At 44.0% G+C, this 20,086-nt stretch overlaps 1 protein-coding gene across 2 annotated transcripts in view; it reads left to right on the forward strand.

Moving 5' to 3' along the window:
• LOC135558346 (spondin-1-like) overlaps positions 1-20,086 on the forward strand; it is a 149,325-nt gene that overhangs the window by 14,490 nt on the left and 114,749 nt on the right. For both annotated transcript variants that reach the window (XM_064992091.1, XM_064992099.1), the window contains exon 3: positions 14,585-14,718. In XM_064992091.1, the coding sequence (XP_064848163.1) occupies positions 14,585-14,718 (134 nt within the window). The remainder of the gene's footprint in view (positions 1-14,584; positions 14,719-20,086) is intronic.

The following is a 20,086-nucleotide window of genomic DNA, read 5'->3' on the forward strand; positions in this document are numbered from 1 at the left end:
AATATATAGTAAAAACAATAGTGGTCCTAAAACGGAACCTTGATGAACACCGACATTTACAGTTGATTTGTCAGAGGAAAAACCATTCACAGAGACAAACTGATATCTTTCCGACAGATAAGATCTAAACCAGGCCAGAACTTGTCCGTGTAGACCAATTTGGGTTTCCAATCTCTCCAAAACAAATGTGGTGATCGATGGTATCAGAAGCAACACTAAGGTCTAGGAGCACGAGGACAGATGCAGAGCCTCGGTCTGACGCCATTAAAAGGTCACATAGGAGGGCCAAGCACAGGAAGCAGCTCTTTCAGTAGTTTAGTTGGAATAGGGTCTAGTATGCAGCTTGAAGGTTTAGAGGCCATGATTATTTTCATTATTATGTCTAGAGATATAGTACCAAAACACTTGAGTGTCTCCCTTGATCCTAGGTCCTGTCAGAGTTGTGCAGAATCAGGACAACTGAGCTTTGGAGGAATACACAGATTTAAAGAGGAGTCTGTAATTTGCTTTCTAATGATCATGATCTGTTCCTCAAAGAAGTTGAATGAATTTATTACAGCTGAATTGAAAGCCATCCTCTCTTGGGGAATGCTGCTTTTTAGTTAGCTCAGCGACAGTATCAAAAACACATTTTCCTCAATTATTTTCCTCAATTAAGTTGGAAAAATAGGATGATTGAGCAGCAGTGAGGGCTCTTCGATTCTGCACAGTTCTGTCTTTCCAAGCTAGTCGGAAGACTTCCAGTTTGGTGTGACGCCATTTCCGTTTTCTGTATACCAGGGAGCTAGTTTCTTGTGACAATTGTTTTTAGTTTTTAGGTGTGCAACTGCATCTAGGGTATTGCGCAAGGTTAAATGGAGTTCCTCAGTTAGGTGGTTAACTGATTTTTGTCCTCCGACGTCCTTGGGTAGGCAGAGGGAGTCTGGAAGGGCATCAAGAAATCTTTGGGTTGTCTGAGAATTTATAGCATGACATTTGATGCTCCTTGGAGTCTGAGCAGATTATTTGTTGCGATTGCAAATGTAATAAAATGGTGGTCCGATAGTCTAGGGTTATGAGGACAAACATTAAGATCCACAACATTTATTCCATGGGACAAAACTAGGACCAGAGTATGACTGTGGCAGTGAGTCGGTCCAGAGACATGTTGGACAAAACCCACCATTGATTGGCTTTCGGAGCTAGTCGATGGTGGCTCCGAAAGCCTTTTGGAGTGGGTCTGTGGACTTTTCCATGTGAATATTAAAGTCACCAAAAATGTGAATATTATCTGCTATGACTACAAGGTCCGATGGGAACTCAGTGACGACTGCTAGGTATGGCCCAGGAGGACTGTAAACAGTAGCTATGAAAAATGATTGGGTAGGCTGCATAGATTTCATGAGTAGAAGCTTAAAAGACGAAAACATAGTTATTTTTTTGTAAATTGAAATTTGCTATCGTCAATGTTAGCAACACCTCCGCCTTTGCGGGATGCACGGGGGATATGGTCACTAGTGTAACCAGGAGGTGAGGCCTCATTTAACACAGTAAATTCATCAGGCTTAAGCCATGTTTCAGTCAGGCCAATCACATCAAGATTATGATCAGTGATTAGTTCATTGACTATAATTGCCTTTGAAGTAAGGGATCTAACATTAAGTAGCCCTATTTTGAGATGTGAGGTATCACGATCTCTTTCAAAAATGGAGGAGGTCTTTATTCTAGTGAGATTGCTAAGGCGAACACCGCCATGTTTAGTTTTGCCCAACCGAGGTCGAGACACAGACACGGTCTCAATGGGGATAGCTGAGCTGACTACACTGACTGTGCTAATGGCAGACTCCACTAAGCTGGTAGGCTGGCTAACAGCTTGCTGCCTGGCCTGCACCCTATTTCATTGTTGAGCTCGGGGAGTTAGAGCCCTGTCTAAGTTCGTAGATAAGATGAGAGCACCCCTCCAGCTATGATGGAGTCTGTCACTCCTCAACAGGCCAGGCTTTGTCCTGTTTGTGGGTGAGTCCAAGAAACAGGGCCAATTATCTACAAATTCTATATTTTGGGAGGGGCAGAAAACAGTTTTCAACCAGAGATTGAGTTGTGAGACTGCTGTCGAGCTCATCACTCCCCCTAACTGGGAGGGGGCCAGAGACAATTGCACGATGTCGACACATCTTTCTAGCTGATTTACACACTGAAGCTATGTTGCGCTTGGTGACCTCTGACTGTTTCATCCTAACATCGTTGGTGCCGACGTGGATAACAATATCTCTATACTCTCTATACTCTCTACACTCACCAGTTCTAGCTTTAGCCAGCACCATCTTCAGAATAGCCTTAATGTCGGTAGGCCTGCCCCCTGGTAAACAGTGTATGATCACTGGATGATTCATTTTAAGTCTAATACTGCGGGTAATGGAGTCGCCAATGACTAGGGTTTTCAACTTGTCAGAGCTAATGGTGGGAGCCTTCGGCATCTCAGACCCTGTAACGGGAGAAGTAGAGACCAGAGAAGGCTCGGCCGACTCGGTGCTTAATGGGGACCACCGGTTGAAAGTTTCTGTCGGCTGAATGAGCGACACGGGTTGAGCATTCCTACAGCAATTCCCTCCAGTAGCCATGAGAAAGTTGTCCGGCTGCGGGGACCGTTCGAGGGGATTTATACTAACGTTACTATCTGTACTTACTGGTGGCACAGACGCTGTTTCATCCTTTCCTACACTGAAATTACCCTTGGCTAACGATTGCGTCTGAAGCTGGGCTTGCAGCACAGCTATCCTCGCCGTAAGGCGATCGTTCTCCTGTATATTATGTGTACAGCGACTGCAATTAGAAGTCATCATGTTAATGTTACTACTTAGCTTCAGCTGTTGGAAGTCCTGACGAACCATGTCCAGATAAAACGTCCAGAGTGAAAAAGTTGAATGAAAAACAGTTGGGTGAGGGAAAAACAAAAAATATAAATGGTAATTAAAAAGTAAAAACCATAAAGTTGTCAGGTAGCAAAGTAAGGTTGGCAACAAAACGCACAGCAACACGTAAACAAGTCTGCAAGTTGTGACCGAAAATGACAAGCAATTAGAGAGAGACACAGTAGGACCCAAAAGCATAATCAGTGCTCTAACTCCCCCTTGCGCTCGTCTGGAGCAATGAAGTGGTGACGCAGGGTACCCTACTAAACCACAAATGACCTAAACCACAAAGTCCCGCAGCGTAATCACAAAACTTTTAGTGGAGCAACGATTGTACATATTCCTTTATGAAATTATTCAAAACCCCTTCATGAATGTTACAGTATCTTTAATTCCACATTAAACATCAGTCATATGTAATATTCACAACAAAAGTCATGTTTTCATTACAGTATTATAGTAGAAATATCTGGTTGGATTGAGCTTGATCATTGCTGGTGCTACTGACTGGGTTAGTTCTGCACACACAAGACTTTGATAGCCTCTCGCTGAGCTGAAGCCAAGGTGTTAGCTTGTGGAGCTAATGCAAGTCTTCAGGTCTTAAGCAAGTTTTCTCAACATGTACATTTGACACCATTTGCCCTGGTGTCAACCAGATCTGCCATACAGATTTGAAATCATTTAAATACTTTGAGCATTTGCTTGAGCCTGCCTGGAGTGCCAGATTGATGGGTTTTGCACTTTTAGGACTATTCCATGGCCATCAAAATAAGGGAGGTAGTACATGAAGTCGCAAAATGGCGCCGGAAGAAATGGCAGCAGTTTTACGGGAGCCCAACCAATTGTGTTTTTTTCACATTATTTGTAACTTATTTTGTACATAATGTTTCTGCAACCGTATCTTACGGCAAAAAATAGCTTCTGGATATCAGGACAGCGATCACTCACCTCGGATTAGATGAAGATTTTTTCTTCAAGATGCACAAGACATTCTCCAAACACCCGACAGTGCCATCATCCCCATTATTTGCAAGAGGAGGCGACGCAGGTACAGAGGACAAAGTGCCGGATGCCTGGTCAAGACCCGGAAAAGGTGAGTGGGAAAGCTGCCATTACCGTCAATACTACTCGCCAACGTGCAATCATTGGACAATAAACTAGACGAGGTAAGATCACGAATATCCTACCAACGAAATCTAAGGAGGTCATTCCTCTCGCATTCACAGCCATATAAGGAGACAATGGAAAACGGAGCCTCAAAAATCCTGCTGGTTTCCTGGATGCCATTTCATCTTGGTTTTGCCAAGATGTAGCTCCCGTTCTAGGGCACCCACAGAGAATATCTTTGCAGTTCTGGAAACGTCAGAGTGTTTTCTTTCCAAAGCTATCAATTATATGCATAGTCGAGCATCTTTTTGTGACAAAATATTGCGCTTAAAACGAGCACATCTTTTTATCCAAAAATGAAATAGCGCCCCCATAGCATCAAGAGGTTATTAATGCGCCAGGAATGAGCCTACACTTTCTGTCGTTTCCCCAAGGTGTCTGCAGCATTGTGACGTATTTGTAGGCATATCATTGGAAGATTGACCATAAGAGACTACATTTACCAGGTGTCCGCTTGGTGTCCTCCGTCAAAATTATTGCGTAATCTCCAGCTGCGTGCATTTTTCCATTTTCTTCAGAGGAGAAACACAACTGCCACGAATGATTTATCATCGAATAGATATGTGAAAAACACCTTAAGGATTGATTCCAAACAACGTTTGCCATGTTTCTGTCGATATTATGGAGTTAATTTGGAAAGAAGTTCGGCGTTGTATTGACTGAATTTTCGTTTTTTTTCTTAGCCAAACGTGATGAACAAAACGGAGCGATTTCTCCTACACAAATCATCTTTTTTGAAAAACTGAACATTTGCTATCTAACTGAGTCTCCTCATTGAAAACATCCGAAGTTCTTCAAAGGTAAATGATTTTATTTGAATGCTTTTCTTGTTGCCTGCTGAAGTGTTGCCTGCTGAATGCTAGGCTAATGCTATGGTAGCTATCAATTCTATTACACAAATGCTTGTGTAGCTATGGTTGAAAAGCATATTTTGAAAATCTGAGATGACAGTGTTGTTAACAAAAGGCTAAGCTTGTGAGTGAATATATTTATTTCTTTTCATTTGCGATTTTCATGAATAGTTAACGTTGCGTTCAGCTAATGAGCTTGAGGCTATGATTAGGCTCCCGGATACGGGATTGCTCGACGCAAGAAGTTAAATAAATGTATTACATTTAGAAAAGTGATAACATTTACTGGTGTTATTACATTTACAGTTGTTACACACCTCTCCACCTTACTCTGCTTCACTACACTCCCCTTTGGCACCGCATGTTCTTTCACATCACTCTTTTGTTTTGAGACCTTTGAAAAGAAGAGTGCAGTTTGTTCAACACATTTCCATTCACTGATTAAGTGATAAAGGATTAGTGGATGAAGGGCAAAGTCTAACTTCATCAATGTGAAGGAAACAGGAGAGTGAGGGAATGCCTCTGTCTCTGATCCATCCCATCCAACGACTGCCAACCAACCTCGCTGTGAGACTCTCAGCAGTCAAGTCAATCGTCCCCTGCGCCTTTTGCTTCCCGACTTATCTCCCCTTTTCACCTCCCAAACTTGCTTCTCTGTTTGCACACCAGTCTTGTCTCCCTGTATTTTCTTACCTTACGTCTCTCACCATCCTCCTTTAGGGGAATATTATCCACTCTTTCACTCAACCTCACTCCTTAGTATACAGCGATCCAATCAGCAAGGGCTGAATGTATGTGTACAAGCCAGAACTCATCAATTAGAGTCTGTTACATTGGTTTTAAGAGCAGCCATAACTGTAGCAGAACTCCTATCACTCTTGTGAACCTTTTGGTTTCATTCCCTTTCCACATAAAGCTGTAGTGGGAACAGCACGGCGTGACAGAGCATCGTAAATGTCACAGGGTGAAAAAGGGAAAATGTATCATCCAGTCAGTACCAATCACTCAGCTCTACACACACTGACAATGCTACTGTATCTTCTGTGGGATACGAGGGGTAAACTGAAATATCTGCTGTGGGATACGAGGGCTCAACTGTAATATCTGCTGTGGGATACGAAGGGGAAAACTGAAATATCTGCTGTGGGATACGAGGGGTAAACTGAAATATCTGCTGTGGGATACGAAGGGTAAACTGTAATATCTGCTGTGGGATACAAAGGGTAAACTGTAATATCTGCTGTGGGATACGAGGGGTAAACTGTAATATCTGCTGTGGGATACGAGGGGTAAACTGAAATATCTGCTGTGGGATACGAAGGGTAAACTGTAATATCTGCTGTGGGATACGAAGGGTAAAACTGAAATATCTGCTGTGGGATACGAGGGGTAAACTGTAATATCTGCTGTGGGATACGAAGGGTAAACTGAAATATCTGCTGTGGGATACGAGGGGTAAACTGAAATATCTGCTGTGGGATACGAAGGGTAAACTGTAATATCTGCTGTGGGATACGAGGGGTAAACTGAAATATCTGCTGTGGGATACGAGGGGTAAACTGAAATATCTGCTGTGGGATACGAAGGGTAAACTGAAATATCTGCTGTGGGATACGAGGGGTAAACTGAAATGTCTGCTGTGGGATACGAGGGGTAAACTGAAATGTCTGCCGTGGGATACGAAGGGTAAACTGTAATATCTGCCGTGGGATACGAAGGGTAAAACTGAAATGGCTGCCGTGGGATACGAGGGGTAAACTGTAATATCTGCTGTGGGATACGAGGGGTAAACTGAAATATCTGCTGTGGGATACGAGGGGTAAACTGTAATATCTGCTGTGGGATACGAAGGGTAAACTGTAATATCTGCTGTGGGATACGAAGGGTAAACTGTAATATCTGCTGTGGGATACGAAGGGTAAACTGTAATATCTGCTGTGGGATACGAACTCTGAAATATCTGCTGTGGGATATAAACTGAAATATCTGCTGGGGATACGAAGGGTAAAACTGTAATATCTGCTGTGGGATACGAGGGGTAAACTGTAATATCTGCTGTGGGATACGAGGGGTAAACTGAAATATCTGCTGTGGGATACGAGGGGTAAACTGTAATATCTGCTGTGGGATACGAAGGGTAAACTGTAATATCTGCTATGGGATACAAAGGGTAAATCTGAAATATCTGCTGTGGGATACGAGGGGCAAACTGAAATGTCTGCCGTGGTATACGAAGGGTAAACTGTAATATCTGCCGTGGGATACGAAGGGTAAAACTGAAATAGCTGCCGTGGGATACGAAGGGTAAACTGTAATATCTGCTGTGGGATACGAAGGGTAAACTGAAATATCTGCTGTGGGATACGAGGGGTAAACTGAAATATCTGCTGTGGGATACGAGGGGTAAACTGAAATATCTGCTGTGGGATACGAGGGGTAAACTGTAATATCTGCTGTGGGATACGAAGGGTAAACTGTAATATCTGCTGTGGGATACGAAGGGTAAACTGTAATATCTGCTGTGGGATACGAAGGGTAAACTGTAATATCTGCTGTGGGATACGAGGGGTAAACTGAAATATCTGCTGTGGGATACAAAGGGTAAACTGAAATATCTGCTGCGGGATACGAAGGGTAAAACTGTAATATCTGCTGTGGGATACGAGGGGTAAACTGTAATATCTGCTGTGGGATACGAGGGGTAAACTGAAATATCTGCTGTGGGATACGAGGGGTAAACTGTAATATCTGCTGTGGGATACGAAGGGTATACTGTAATATCTGCTATGGGATACGAAGGGTAAATCTGAAATATCTGCTGTGGGATACGAGGGGTAAACTGTAATATCTGCTGTGGGATACGAAGGGTAAACTGAAATATCTGCTGTGGGATACGAGGGGCAAACTGAAATATCTGCTGTGGGATACGAAGGGTAAACTGTAATATCTGCTGTGGGATACGAGGGGTAAACTGAAATATCTGCTGTGGGATACGTGGGATACGAAGGGTAAAACTGAAATATCTGCTATGGGATACGAAGGGTAAATCTGAAATATCTGCTGTGGGATACGAGGGGTAAACTGTAATATCTGCTGTGGGATATGAAGGGTAAACTGAAATATATGCTGTGGGATACAAGGGGCAAACTGAAATATCTGCTGAGGGATACGAAGGGTAAACTGTAATATCTGCTGTGGGATACGAGGGGTAAACTGAAATATCTGCTGTGGGATACGAGGGGTAAACTGTAATATCTGCTGTGGGATACGAAGGGTAAACTGTAATATCTGCTATGGGATACGAAGGGTAAACTGTAATATCTGCTGTGGGATACGAAGGGTAAACTGAAATATCTGCTGTGGGATACAAAGGGTAAACTGTAATATCTGCTTCAGGAATATGAGGGGGAATTTTATTGTTAGCGCTCTTGTTGAGTTCTTGACAAGCACAAGTGTTAAGGAGTAATTGTAATTATTGTGTTGTGTTTATGTTGATACTAATGTATCTAACAATTTAAATCGGTGTTTATTGTTGTATTTATAGGTTCACAGAATGTAATTATTCAAAACACGCAAACACACTAATACAGTACCAATACCCACTACTCTGTGTGTACGGCACACAGTACATACATACAATATTGCTCCTCCCCTTTCTTCTTCCCTTATTCCCGTCCTCTCTTCCTCCCTCCATTTCTCTGCTGCTCTAGAAGTGTTCCTTTCACTGTCAACCTCAACTACATGCAAACAATCCATATACACACTCACACACACACAAACATGCATGTACGCACGCACAAACACACACACACACACACACACACACACACACACACACACACACACACACACACACACACACACACACACACACACACACACACAGGACAGAGTTCTAATATGTTAGAGCGCCCCTCATCAACAAAAGCCCATTTCTATGTCTTTCTCTGTAGTGTCTTCCCATCATCAGCCAGCATATTGGAGATATGATGCACAGCCCCTTTCAAACACAACTATCTGGTCCTGCCTGGTAGGACAGAAACTGTAACGTGTAACAACACCTGCACAGGATCGGTACATCCGAACATCACACCTGCGGGCAGGCATAGGATGGCAACAACAACTGCCGAGTTAAACCAGGGAACACACAATCCTTTCATCAGTGCCCAGACTGTCCGCAATAGGCTGAGAGAGGCAGGACTGAGGGCTTGCAGGCCTGTTGTAAGGCAGGTCCTCACCAGACATCACCGGCAACAACTTTGCCTATGGGCACAAACCCACCATCGCTGGACCAGACAGGACTGGCAAAAAGTGCTCTTCACTGACAAGTTGTGGTTTTGTCTCACCATGGGTGATGTTCGGATTCGCGATTACCGGCGAAGGAATGAGCATTATACCGAGACCTGTACTCAGGAGCGGGATCGATTTGGTGGTGGAGGGTCCATCATGGTCTGGGGCAGTATGTCACAGCATCATCGGACTGAGCTTGTTGTCATTACAGGCAATCTCAGTGCTGTGATTTACAGGGAAGACAACCTCCTCCCTCATGTGGTACCCTTCCTGCAGGCTCATCCTGAAATGACCCTCCAGCTTGTCAATGCCACCAGCCATACTGCTACGTTTGTGCGTGATTTCCTGCAAGACAGGAATGTCAGTATCCTGTCATGGCCAGCGAAGTGCCTGGATCTCAATCCCATTGAGCACATCTGGGACCTGTTGGATCAGAGGGTGAAGGCTAGGGCCGTTCCCCCCAGAAATGTCTGGGAACTTGCATGTGCCTTGGTGGAAGAGTGGAGTAACATCTCACGGCAAGAACTGGCAAATCTGGTGTAGTCTGAGGAGGAGATGCACTTAATGCAGCTGGTGGCCACACCAAATACTGACTGTTACTTTTTTTGACTCCCCTTTGTTCGTGGACACATTATTTAATTTCTGTTAGTCACATGTCTGCGGAACTTGTTCAGTTTATGTCTCAGTTGTTGAATCTTGTTAAGTTCATACAAATATTTACACATGTTAATTAAGTTTGCTCAAAATAAACACAGTTATTTTTTTGCTGAGTTTATCTGCCTCACTTTCCTGACATCCCCACTTGTTTTGTCATCTCATCCTGCTGTGAAGTGATGTGTTGTCAGAAATCCATTTCCCTTGAAAGTATTGTTGGCAAATCGTGCACACACACACACACACTTCTAGCTGACCTCCCTAGAGAGCTCAATAAAAAGCGCTTTTCATCGAGTCTGGAGCTGTCCAAAGACAGCTGAGATGGAGCACATTTTCAAATTTCAAATGAGTTGTACGTCAAGTAGACTCTGTCGTGTGTGTGTGTGTAACGTGTAATCACTTTTCATGTTAGCCCTCAATAGTTTGGGCAGAATGTTGCTGAAAGTTATTGTTAAAGTCTGACCAGCTGTTGCAAGCAAACAGACTACCTAAAACAGCCTTGCCCTTTCTCTGTTTCTCACATTTATTCTCTCATGCACAGTCTCAGTCTTCGTCACTCGCTCTCTCAAACGCACACACACACACACATGCAGTCAGAGCCATAGGTCAGTTGAATGGCTGCTGCTTTTCACAGATGGTGTTTAATGCTTTCAATCAGTCAATTAAATGTATTTATAAAGCCCTTCTTTTTGTAACAGTATTTTTATTGGAATTTCACCCATATTAAGAGAGACAACAACAGAGACAAAGCACACAGAAAAAAACAAGAAAAACAGCACCCACTTACACATATCTACGCGCACATATATACACATACATATACATACACACACATACATATACCCATGCATATACACACATATACGCATACATACGCGCACGCACACACACACACATACACACCCATACATACGTACACCATTTTCCTCTTCCCGCTCGGTGCTTCTCTCACCCCATCACCATCATTGTGTCTCTCAATACATACATTTTAAACAAACTTACAAACTGAAATTAAACAAAAAAGCTCAGTTTAAATAAAGAGGTTCGGTTCCACACATGGAACGTTCAGTGTAGTTCTGAAATAAATAGATCCCCGCCATTCTAAGAGAATCCTTGCAGCATAATAGCTGATACCTCAGGTTCTAGGTCATTTAGATAAGGTTCCCATACTTTGTAGAACTGGTCTCTTTTAGAATGCAATGTACATGTCAGATATTCCAGAGGCACCCATTCAAATAGTATCTTATGCCAATGTTTAATAGAAGGAACCTTATCACTAATCCAATGTAAAATTATGTTTTTCCTCGCTGCGAAGGTAAGGATGTTGTAAAGCCTCCTTTTACCCACAGAAGTAACATGCCTACTAGGGAGACCTAACAGTAAAGAAACTGGGTCCAATTCTAGATCAACCCCTAGGATCTTTTCAATTTCTTGCAGAACACCCGACCAGTATCTTTGTATTTTGGTACATGACTATAAACAATGTGTTAGGGTGCCTGTATCAGTTTTGCATTTAAGACACTGAGGGGAAGAGGAAGTGGGGCTAAAAGCATGTCTGTGATTTGGGGATATATGCAATCTGTGTATTATTCTTAATTGGATTGCTCTAGTACGATTACATATAGATATTGTTTTTGCATATCTCCAAATGTCCTCCCACATCTTTTCGTCAATAGTAACAGACAATTCTTTCTCCCACACTTGTTTCACCCTCTGTGTGTTGACAGCAGAAAAGGACCTTAAAGTATCATAAAACAGACTTACAGACATTTTCATTTGTGGGAAAAAAAGCATTCTTTCAATGACAGACACATCAGGGTTACCAATTAAGGCGGTGCTCTTCAGAATATAATGTTTTACTTGTAGGAAGCGGAAAAAGTTATAAAACCCTTCTTAAATCAGCTGATGTCACAAAGTGCTGTACAGACACCCAGTCTAACACCCCAAATAGCAAGCAATGCAGGTGTTGAAGCATGGTGGCTAGGAAAACCTCCCTAGAGGAACCAGGCTATGAGTGGTGGCCAGTCCTCTACCGGCTGTGATTATAACAGAACATGGCCAAGATGTTCAAATGTTCATAGATGACCAGCAGGGTCAGATAATAATAATCACAGTGGTTGTAGAGGGTGCAACAGGTCAGTACCTCAGGAGTAAATGTCATTCAGAGTATCTCTACTGCTCTTGCTGTCTCTAGAGAGTTGAAAAGAGCAAGGTAGCACGTCCGCTGAACAGGTCAGGGTTCCACAGCCGCAGGCAGAACAGTTGAAACTGGAGCAGCAGCATGGCCAGGTGGACTGGGGACAGCGAGGAGTCATCAGGCCAGGTAGTCCTGAGGCATGGTCCTCGGGCTCAGGTCCTCTGAAAGAGAGAGAGAGAAAAAAGAGACAGAATTAAAGAGCGAATACTTAAATTCACACAGGACACTGGATAAGACAGGAGATATAACAGACTGACCCTAACCCCCCGACACAAACTATTGCAGCATAAATACTGGAGGCTGAGACAGGAGGGGTCGGGAGAACACTGTGTCATCACAGACTCCAGTCAGCTCAGTCAGCCCCCACCCCAGGGATGCCTGTCAGAAACCATGGGACCCCAGCAAGGGTTTTATGACCTCTGGGTGTGATTCAGAGGGCTGGATACAGACGCAGCCATGCCAGTCAATCCCAGAGCTCGCTCTCACACACACATACACACAGTCCAGTCCAAAGTGACCTGATTTATAACATGGCGTGACAGAGGGAATTCTCTGCTGACAGCTTTAATGAGTGAGAGAGTTCAGAGTATTTATCGCCCTGATGTCACTTCCTGTCAAATAGAACTGTGGAGAATGTTGTCACAAACATGCACAAACACGCACACACACGCACGCACGCACCCACATGCACACAAACGCACAGGCACGCACCCACACACATGCAAACACACGCACACACCAAAAGCAATTGGAGCTGAAAATGCGCACACACACTGAAAATGACCCTTCAAGGACGGCACTTAAGCCCTTCATTAATTTGCTAAGAATTGTTGCTGGTCACATACAGTATGTCTGAAATGCGCTATCGATCCTACAGTATAACTACTGGTGTGTGTGTGTGTGTGTGTGTGAAAAACCATTATATTTGCTGTACAGCTGTCAATTAGCCACTATAGGATAGACTTATGTATGTATTCAAACACAATATATTACATTGCATACCAGCCAGACATACAGTGCCTTGCAAAAGTATTCATCCACCTTGGCATTTTTCCTAGTTTGTTGCATTACAACCTGTAATTGAAATCGATTTGTATTTGGATGTCATGTAATGGACATACACAAAATAGTCCAAATTGGTGAAGTGAAATGAAAAAAATTATTGTTTCCAAAATCTATAAACAATAAATAAAAAAACAGAAAAGTGGTGCGTGCATATGTATTCACACACAATTAGTTAAATAAGGTCCACCTGTGTGCAATGTAAGTGTCACGGCAGGTAGCCTAGTGGTTAGAGTGTTGGACTAGTAACCGAAAGGTTGCAAGATTGAATCTCCGAGCTGACAAGGTAAAAATCTGTTGCCCCTGAACAAGGCAGTTAATCATCACTGTAAAGTTCCTTGGCCATCATTGTAAATAAGAATTTGTTCTTAACTTACTTACCTAGATAAAACATGATCTCAGTATAAAGGTTCCAGAGTCTGCAACACCACTAAGCAAGAGGCACCACCAAGCAAGTGGCACCATGAAGACCAAGGAGTTCTCCAAGCAGGTCAGGGACAAAGTTGTGGAGACGTACAGATCAGGGTTGGGTTATAAAAAAATCGGAAACTTTGAACATCCCACGGAGCACCATTAAATCTGTTGTAAAAAAAAATGAAAGAATATGGCACCACAACAAACCTGCGAAGAGAGGGCCGCCCACCAAAACTCACAGACCACGCAAGGACGCAATTGAGAATCTGTGGTATGACTTAAATATTGCTGTAGACCAGCAGAACCCATCCAACTTGAAGGACCTGGAGCAGTTTTGCATAAAAGAACTGGTAAAACTCCCAGTGGCTAGATGTACCAAACTTATAGAGACATACCCCAAGATACTTGAAGCTGTAATTGCTGAAAAAGGTGGCTCTACAAAATATTGAATTTGGGGGGTGAATAGTTATGCACACTCAAGTTTTCTGTTTTTTTTTTCTTGTAGGTTTCACAATAAAAAATATTTTGCATCTTCAAAGTGGTAGGCACTTTGAATCCATTTAAATTCCACGTTGTAAGGCAACAAAATAAGAAAAATGGCAGGGGGGTGAATAGTTTCGCAAGCCACTGTATCCACTGAGTCATATTGTTGAACGACACAAGGAGCTTAAGATGGATCAAATTAATTTACAGCATTCATTTAATTGAAAATCATTTGTGAAATGCAAAATGTACTATTACTTTGCAATGAACAGATGCTGCTAATGAATTAGATAATGTCTAATTGAAGCGTTCTATTTAGGCCTGGTACTGGAAGCTAATGGCAGTTAAATGAAGTTGCACTTGAACTCACATTGAGAGAGGGTAACATAGTAATGAAATGTATGGTATAATACAGAGAGAACACGAGGTACCATGCAATTACTATTACATTATCTTTCCTCATTTGCTTGTCCTTATTTAAATCGAATCCGTGCTGTGTGTGTGTGTCGTCTGTCTGTGTCTGTCTGTCTGTCTGTCCGTCTGTGTGTGTGTGTCTGTTTTTATGTGTTATACAGATCATCGATGAAGAGGACACACAGTTCATGATCAACTGTCCCTCGGCAGTGACAGAGAGTACCCCTCGGAGACGCACCAGGATCCATGTGTTCTGGACAGCACCCCCCAGCTCCTCTGGTTGTGTCACCCTCAAGTAGGTACATGTACTTGGGGCTCTCTGAAGAACCCTAAAGTAAGGATCTATATGGCTGTGTCCCCATTTTCCACCCCTCTCCCAAAGTGTGCACTTTTCCTGCATACTCCCCATTATGGATGCAACAACAGTGGAAACTCCCTCCAGCCAATGCTTACATCAATCCAATGTGCAAGTGCACACTTTGGGAGAAGTGTGGAGAATTGGGATGCAGCCAAATGCGATCACCACCCGTGGTACTGGAGAGCTACGGTGTTTAGAGGCTTTTATTCCAGACCAACGGTAATATTATCTGATTCAATGAATCAATGTTTTGATGGCTTGGTGATTAGTTCATCCAGGTGTGTTAGTGCTGGGCTGGAACAAGACATTCCCAACCTTTCGCTTGTGTATAGGACCAGAGTTGGTGACCATACTATGACACAAATCCAGTGTGTGGTTGATTGTATACTGTGAATAAGGAGCATGTGGACCACTCAAGCATGTTTACAGACAGTATCGTACTCACATGTGTCAACCAGTGTGTTCCCAGTGGGGGGAGAAGAGAGAGAAGAGGGAGAGGAACAGAAACATAGGGTGGTGCCCTACGTGGCATGCTAATCTCTGCATTATTAAAGAGTTCAGTTGGCCTGTCACTTTCTCTCCTGCCCCGTTTAAATCTCTCACTGTGCGTTGTTATGTGTGTAGGGGCGTAAAAAAAGGCTTGCATTTCTTATTAATGCACGTTATTATGTGCCTGTCAGAGTGAGTGATGAGATGTCCTTGCCTTCGTCTCTGTCTCTGAACTCCCCCTTTCTTTGGCTTTCTTCTTCCCTCTCTCTACTCTCACTCACTCTTCTCTCTCCTGTCGGTTTCTCTTGCTACTACACACCCTTTTCATTCCTTCCCCTCTCTTTTCTTTTCTGCTTCACTCTTTCTGCCTTTCTCAACCTGGGCGCAGTTGTGTTGTTCCCACAGCACACTAACCAGACAGGCAGGCAGGCATCTTCCCCTACTTTACCTCTCAGCTATCTTGTATCTATTGGGAGAAAGGAGGTGAGACAGAGAGTGGGGGACAGAGGTAGAGAAAGAGGTAGAGAGAACAGATGAATGGAAAGAGAGCGGCAGCATGTGAGATGAGGAGAGAGTGAGATATCCACTTGTGGAGGTTGGGGAGTGGGGATGTGATACTAAGGTACGTCCAGTGAGGAAGCTTGTTTTTCACTGTAATGTGATGACACCAGGCGAGGACAGGTTCATAGTTGAGTGTTTTTGTGTTTTTTGGAAACTGGAAAGTTGAATTACTGGGTGATCACACTCATTAAGGTTGTGTCAGTGAAGTGGGGCAGGTGTACCCCTTAACATCATACTGATTGATTATTATTGAGAAGCTGTTGTATATCTCTAGCTGGAGCCCAAGCAGCAACAGCCTCTTTCCTCTCTCTTCCTAAACAAATGCAAACACATATTGGTCATCTACACACAACATGCACATCACACACACACACACACACACACACACACACACACACACACACACACACACACACACACACACACACACACACACACACACACACACACACACACACACACACACACACACACACACACACACAGATACACACACAGAAAGAGAGACAAGCAGGCAGCATTGATTCTGAAATGGTTGATTATAGTGTGTTGTTTCCCGATATTGTGACTTTACTAGCTTAAATAACAAATGGACGGAGAGCGAAATATGGTTAATGCCAACAGGCGTTTTTATGTTACACCGCACAGGGTAATGGGGAGCTGCACAAAACAACCAACCTGGCCTGAACCAGCCTGAACGAGCTGGCCATAAATCACAGTACAGCAGGAGGTATCTCCCCAGAGATATAATCACCAGAGAAAGAAAATGGGTCTCTCCCCATTAGATATATCCCCACAAACCTACGGCTCCCCCTCTTCTATTACCATGACAACCCCATATACACTGAACGTGACTGGTGCTGTCAGCCTGGTTGAGTGTCTGCCCACCTTTCCTTAGCTACAATAGCATTTGTTTCATCAGAGAATGGGGGATTTCATTATTGATACGAGTTTTTAATTTCAACGCTCTCAGCCAGCCTGTCTGCCTACCTGTCAAATAACCTGGTTAACTCAGACACCTCTGGCAATAACTATTATGGAAAAACAGACTGTGCATGTGTCTGGTGTCTGTGTGTGCGTTTGTGTGTCTTTACATGTACGTGTGCGTCTGTGTGTGTTTGTGTGTGTGTGCGTGTTTGTGTGTCTTTACATGTACGTGTGTGTTTGTGTGGGTGTGTGAGTGTGTGTGTGTGTGTGTGCGTTTGTGTGTCTTTACATGTACGTGTGCGTTTGTGTGGGTGTGTGAGTGTGTGTAATACAGAATAATTGAACATGTGTAGATGTGTACTCTGTGTGTATTACTGTGTATAGTGTCATCATCGCTCAGTGTGTGTGTGGAAAGTGATCAGTTCAGAGCATCGTCAGAGTTTTTGAGAGCTCCTCTAGTGCTGTGGCTAGAGAGGCTGTGGTATGACGGCCTCGCCTCCCTGACGGTTAGCTGTAATTGAGGAGTAGCTGCTGTCTCCTGGTGGCTGGAAACAGTGAGTGTGGTGGTTTGATCTGGCTCACCATGATTATGGGGGTCAAAAAGGGACAGACGTTTGTCTGATTTCTGGACCACACTCCTTGTAGAATCTTTATATTTTTGTTCATTTATACATTTTCAGGTTCACCTTACATAAAGTGTAGTGCAGTTTTGACAGTCAGAACATGATAGTGTCAAAACATATTTGAAATCTCTAGGAATTTAATGACATGAACACAATGGCAGGTAGATTAAAAAGCCTTCCCAGAGAGAATGGCAGTCTAACTCTGCAGTTATTACATGTGAGATGAGTAGGAATGGTTCAATGAAACTGGTACAGTATGTGCCTTCCCAAAGGAACAAACTGTAAACAAATAGCTATGTTTATTTATCCCTCTCTGACCTGGCCACACACATGCACGCACACGCACACACACACACACACACACACACACACACACACCACAGACACACACACACACACACACACGCATGCACACACACACACGCATGCACACACGCATGCACACACACACACGCATGCACACACACACACACACACACTCCTACCCACCCCACATACCGGAGCGCTTTTGAGGCGATAACCATCGGCGGTGTGGAGCCAGGAAAGTGAGTCTGGCTTTAATAGCATCTCATTGATAGAATTTAAATTGGATGTTAAATAAGCATTACAGTGCCTGATTGCCTGGCCAGCCCCAGAAAGTGGGCAGCTAGTGAGGCAGTTTGTGAGCGGCTCGCTCAGGGAGAGATATCTGAAATTGGGGTGAGATTGAATTAAGGTGTGAACAATTAGAGATATGGTGGCGGTGTGTTTAGGAGCGCCTGGGGCGGGGTTCCCCTGTCACCCCTGTACTTCTAGGTACACCCCTCAGACAGGTTTCTTCATGTCCTGCTACTGTCCACTTCCAAACCCATTCCTTGTTTTCGGATGGGATCTGTTGTGTTCTTCTCTTCTTATTTCTCCCCCCTCTCTCTCTCTCTCTCTCTCTCTCTCTTTCTCTTTCCTCTCTGTCTGTCTGTCTGTCTCACTGTGTGCCTTGGAGAGTACAAAATTGCTAAAAAAATAACAGCAAGAGAGAGGGTGAGAAAAAGAGAGATGAAGAAAGAGTTATGTTATGTTAATAGGGGCATATAGCTGTCACTCCGACACTGTAGAGATACTGTCCCTTCTCTGGCCGGCCTGCCTGACACAGCCTCCTCTGCCACTGGTCCTCTGCAACTGGTCCAGCCCTTGCGTCATCAAACATAATCCCCTGATAGCCTGCACTGGAGACAGGCAAGATAAACAGACAGGAGAGTGGTTGGAGGTTTATTTATAATAAAATCAAAAAATGTACTTTTTATCACTTTGTTATGATATCTAATTGGTAGTTATGGTCTTGTCCCATCGCTGCAACTCCCGTACGGACTCGGGAGAGGCAGAGGTCGAGAGCCATGCGTCCTCCGAAACACGGACGTGCCAAACCGCACTGCTTCTTGACACACTGCTTGCTCCACCCAGAAGCCAGCCGCACCAATGTGTCAGATGAAACACTGTACAACTGGTGACCAGAGTCAGCGTGCATGCTCCTGGCCCACCACAAGGAGTCACTAGAGCACTTAGCGACAAGGACATCCCAGCCGACCAAACCCTCCCTTAATCTGGACGACACTTGGCCAGGTGTGTGCCGCCTCATGGGTCTCCCGGTCGCGGCCGGCTGAGAAACAGCCCGTGATTGAACCCGGGTCTGTGGTGACGCCTCTAGCACTGCGATGCAGTGTCCTAGACTGCTGCGCCACTCGCAATGCCCTAGCAGTAGGAGGCTTGCTTGGGGAATAGGTTGGAATCCCATCAGAATTGATGAATCTATTGTTCCAAAGCAGCTCATCTGAAGTGTGTCCTTCAAGCATAAGGTGAAATGATTTGTCTTCTTTGTCCTTGTCTTGTATCTCTCTTTCTTTGTGCCGTTTCTCCTCCTCACTACCACAGCTTCCTGAGATGAGCATATAGTACATCTCTCTGTCTTTATAACTTTCCTCTTCTACGTCTACGTCTCCTCTCGCTCTTCTCCCTCCCTCTTTCTCTTTCTTTATTTTTGTGAATATTGGAGAGCACAGTGACAGCAGTGGGCTTGGCCCAGCTCGAACTCCTGCTCCATAAACAGTCCAGCTGGACAGGAACCACCTGGACCAGACCCAGAACCCAGACAGTCCAAAGCCTAGAACCTACACCCTGCTGCTACCCTCTGCCCACTATCACCATGGAAACCTGCAGCCTGTTGTGGGAGGCCAAGTCTGATGTAATGCACAGCACCTAAATGGAGTTTGTTTGTGACAGCTTTTGGGCCCTGAAAGTAATTTGGTTGCGATTGTTTCTGGCCCACATGCGGGGCCCCCTTCTGGTCCTTGAATGGGTTTGTTTGTGTCTGATTTGCATGTCAAGGCCCCACTAAGACCTGTGTCCACCCAGCACTCAGTGGCTCTGTCCCCAGACAGCTCTATCAGAACAGTCTCTCTGCCAGGACCCGGAGCAGGACTTTAGCTCTGGGAAACTTAACTTTTGGCCTGTCACTCAGTCTTATCTCTTACACACTGTTGTTCCTCTCGCCTGAGTGTGTGTGTGCTCGTTTCTCAAAAGCGAAGCTTAATTTCGGACTTTTTTCTCTCCTTTTTCTCTTTCTCTCTAGTTTTTCAATCTCTTTTCCAACTGCATCTCTCTCCTGCTAAATACAAGTCTTTATGTTAATAAATACTTTCTGTAAGAGCTAGCAAATCCCTCCGGTCTGAAAG

Source organism: Oncorhynchus masou, chromosome 2 (assembly GCF_036934945.1).
Source record: "Oncorhynchus masou masou isolate Uvic2021 chromosome 2, UVic_Omas_1.1, whole genome shotgun sequence".
NCBI classification, from domain to species: domain Eukaryota; kingdom Metazoa; phylum Chordata; class Actinopteri; order Salmoniformes; family Salmonidae; genus Oncorhynchus; species Oncorhynchus masou.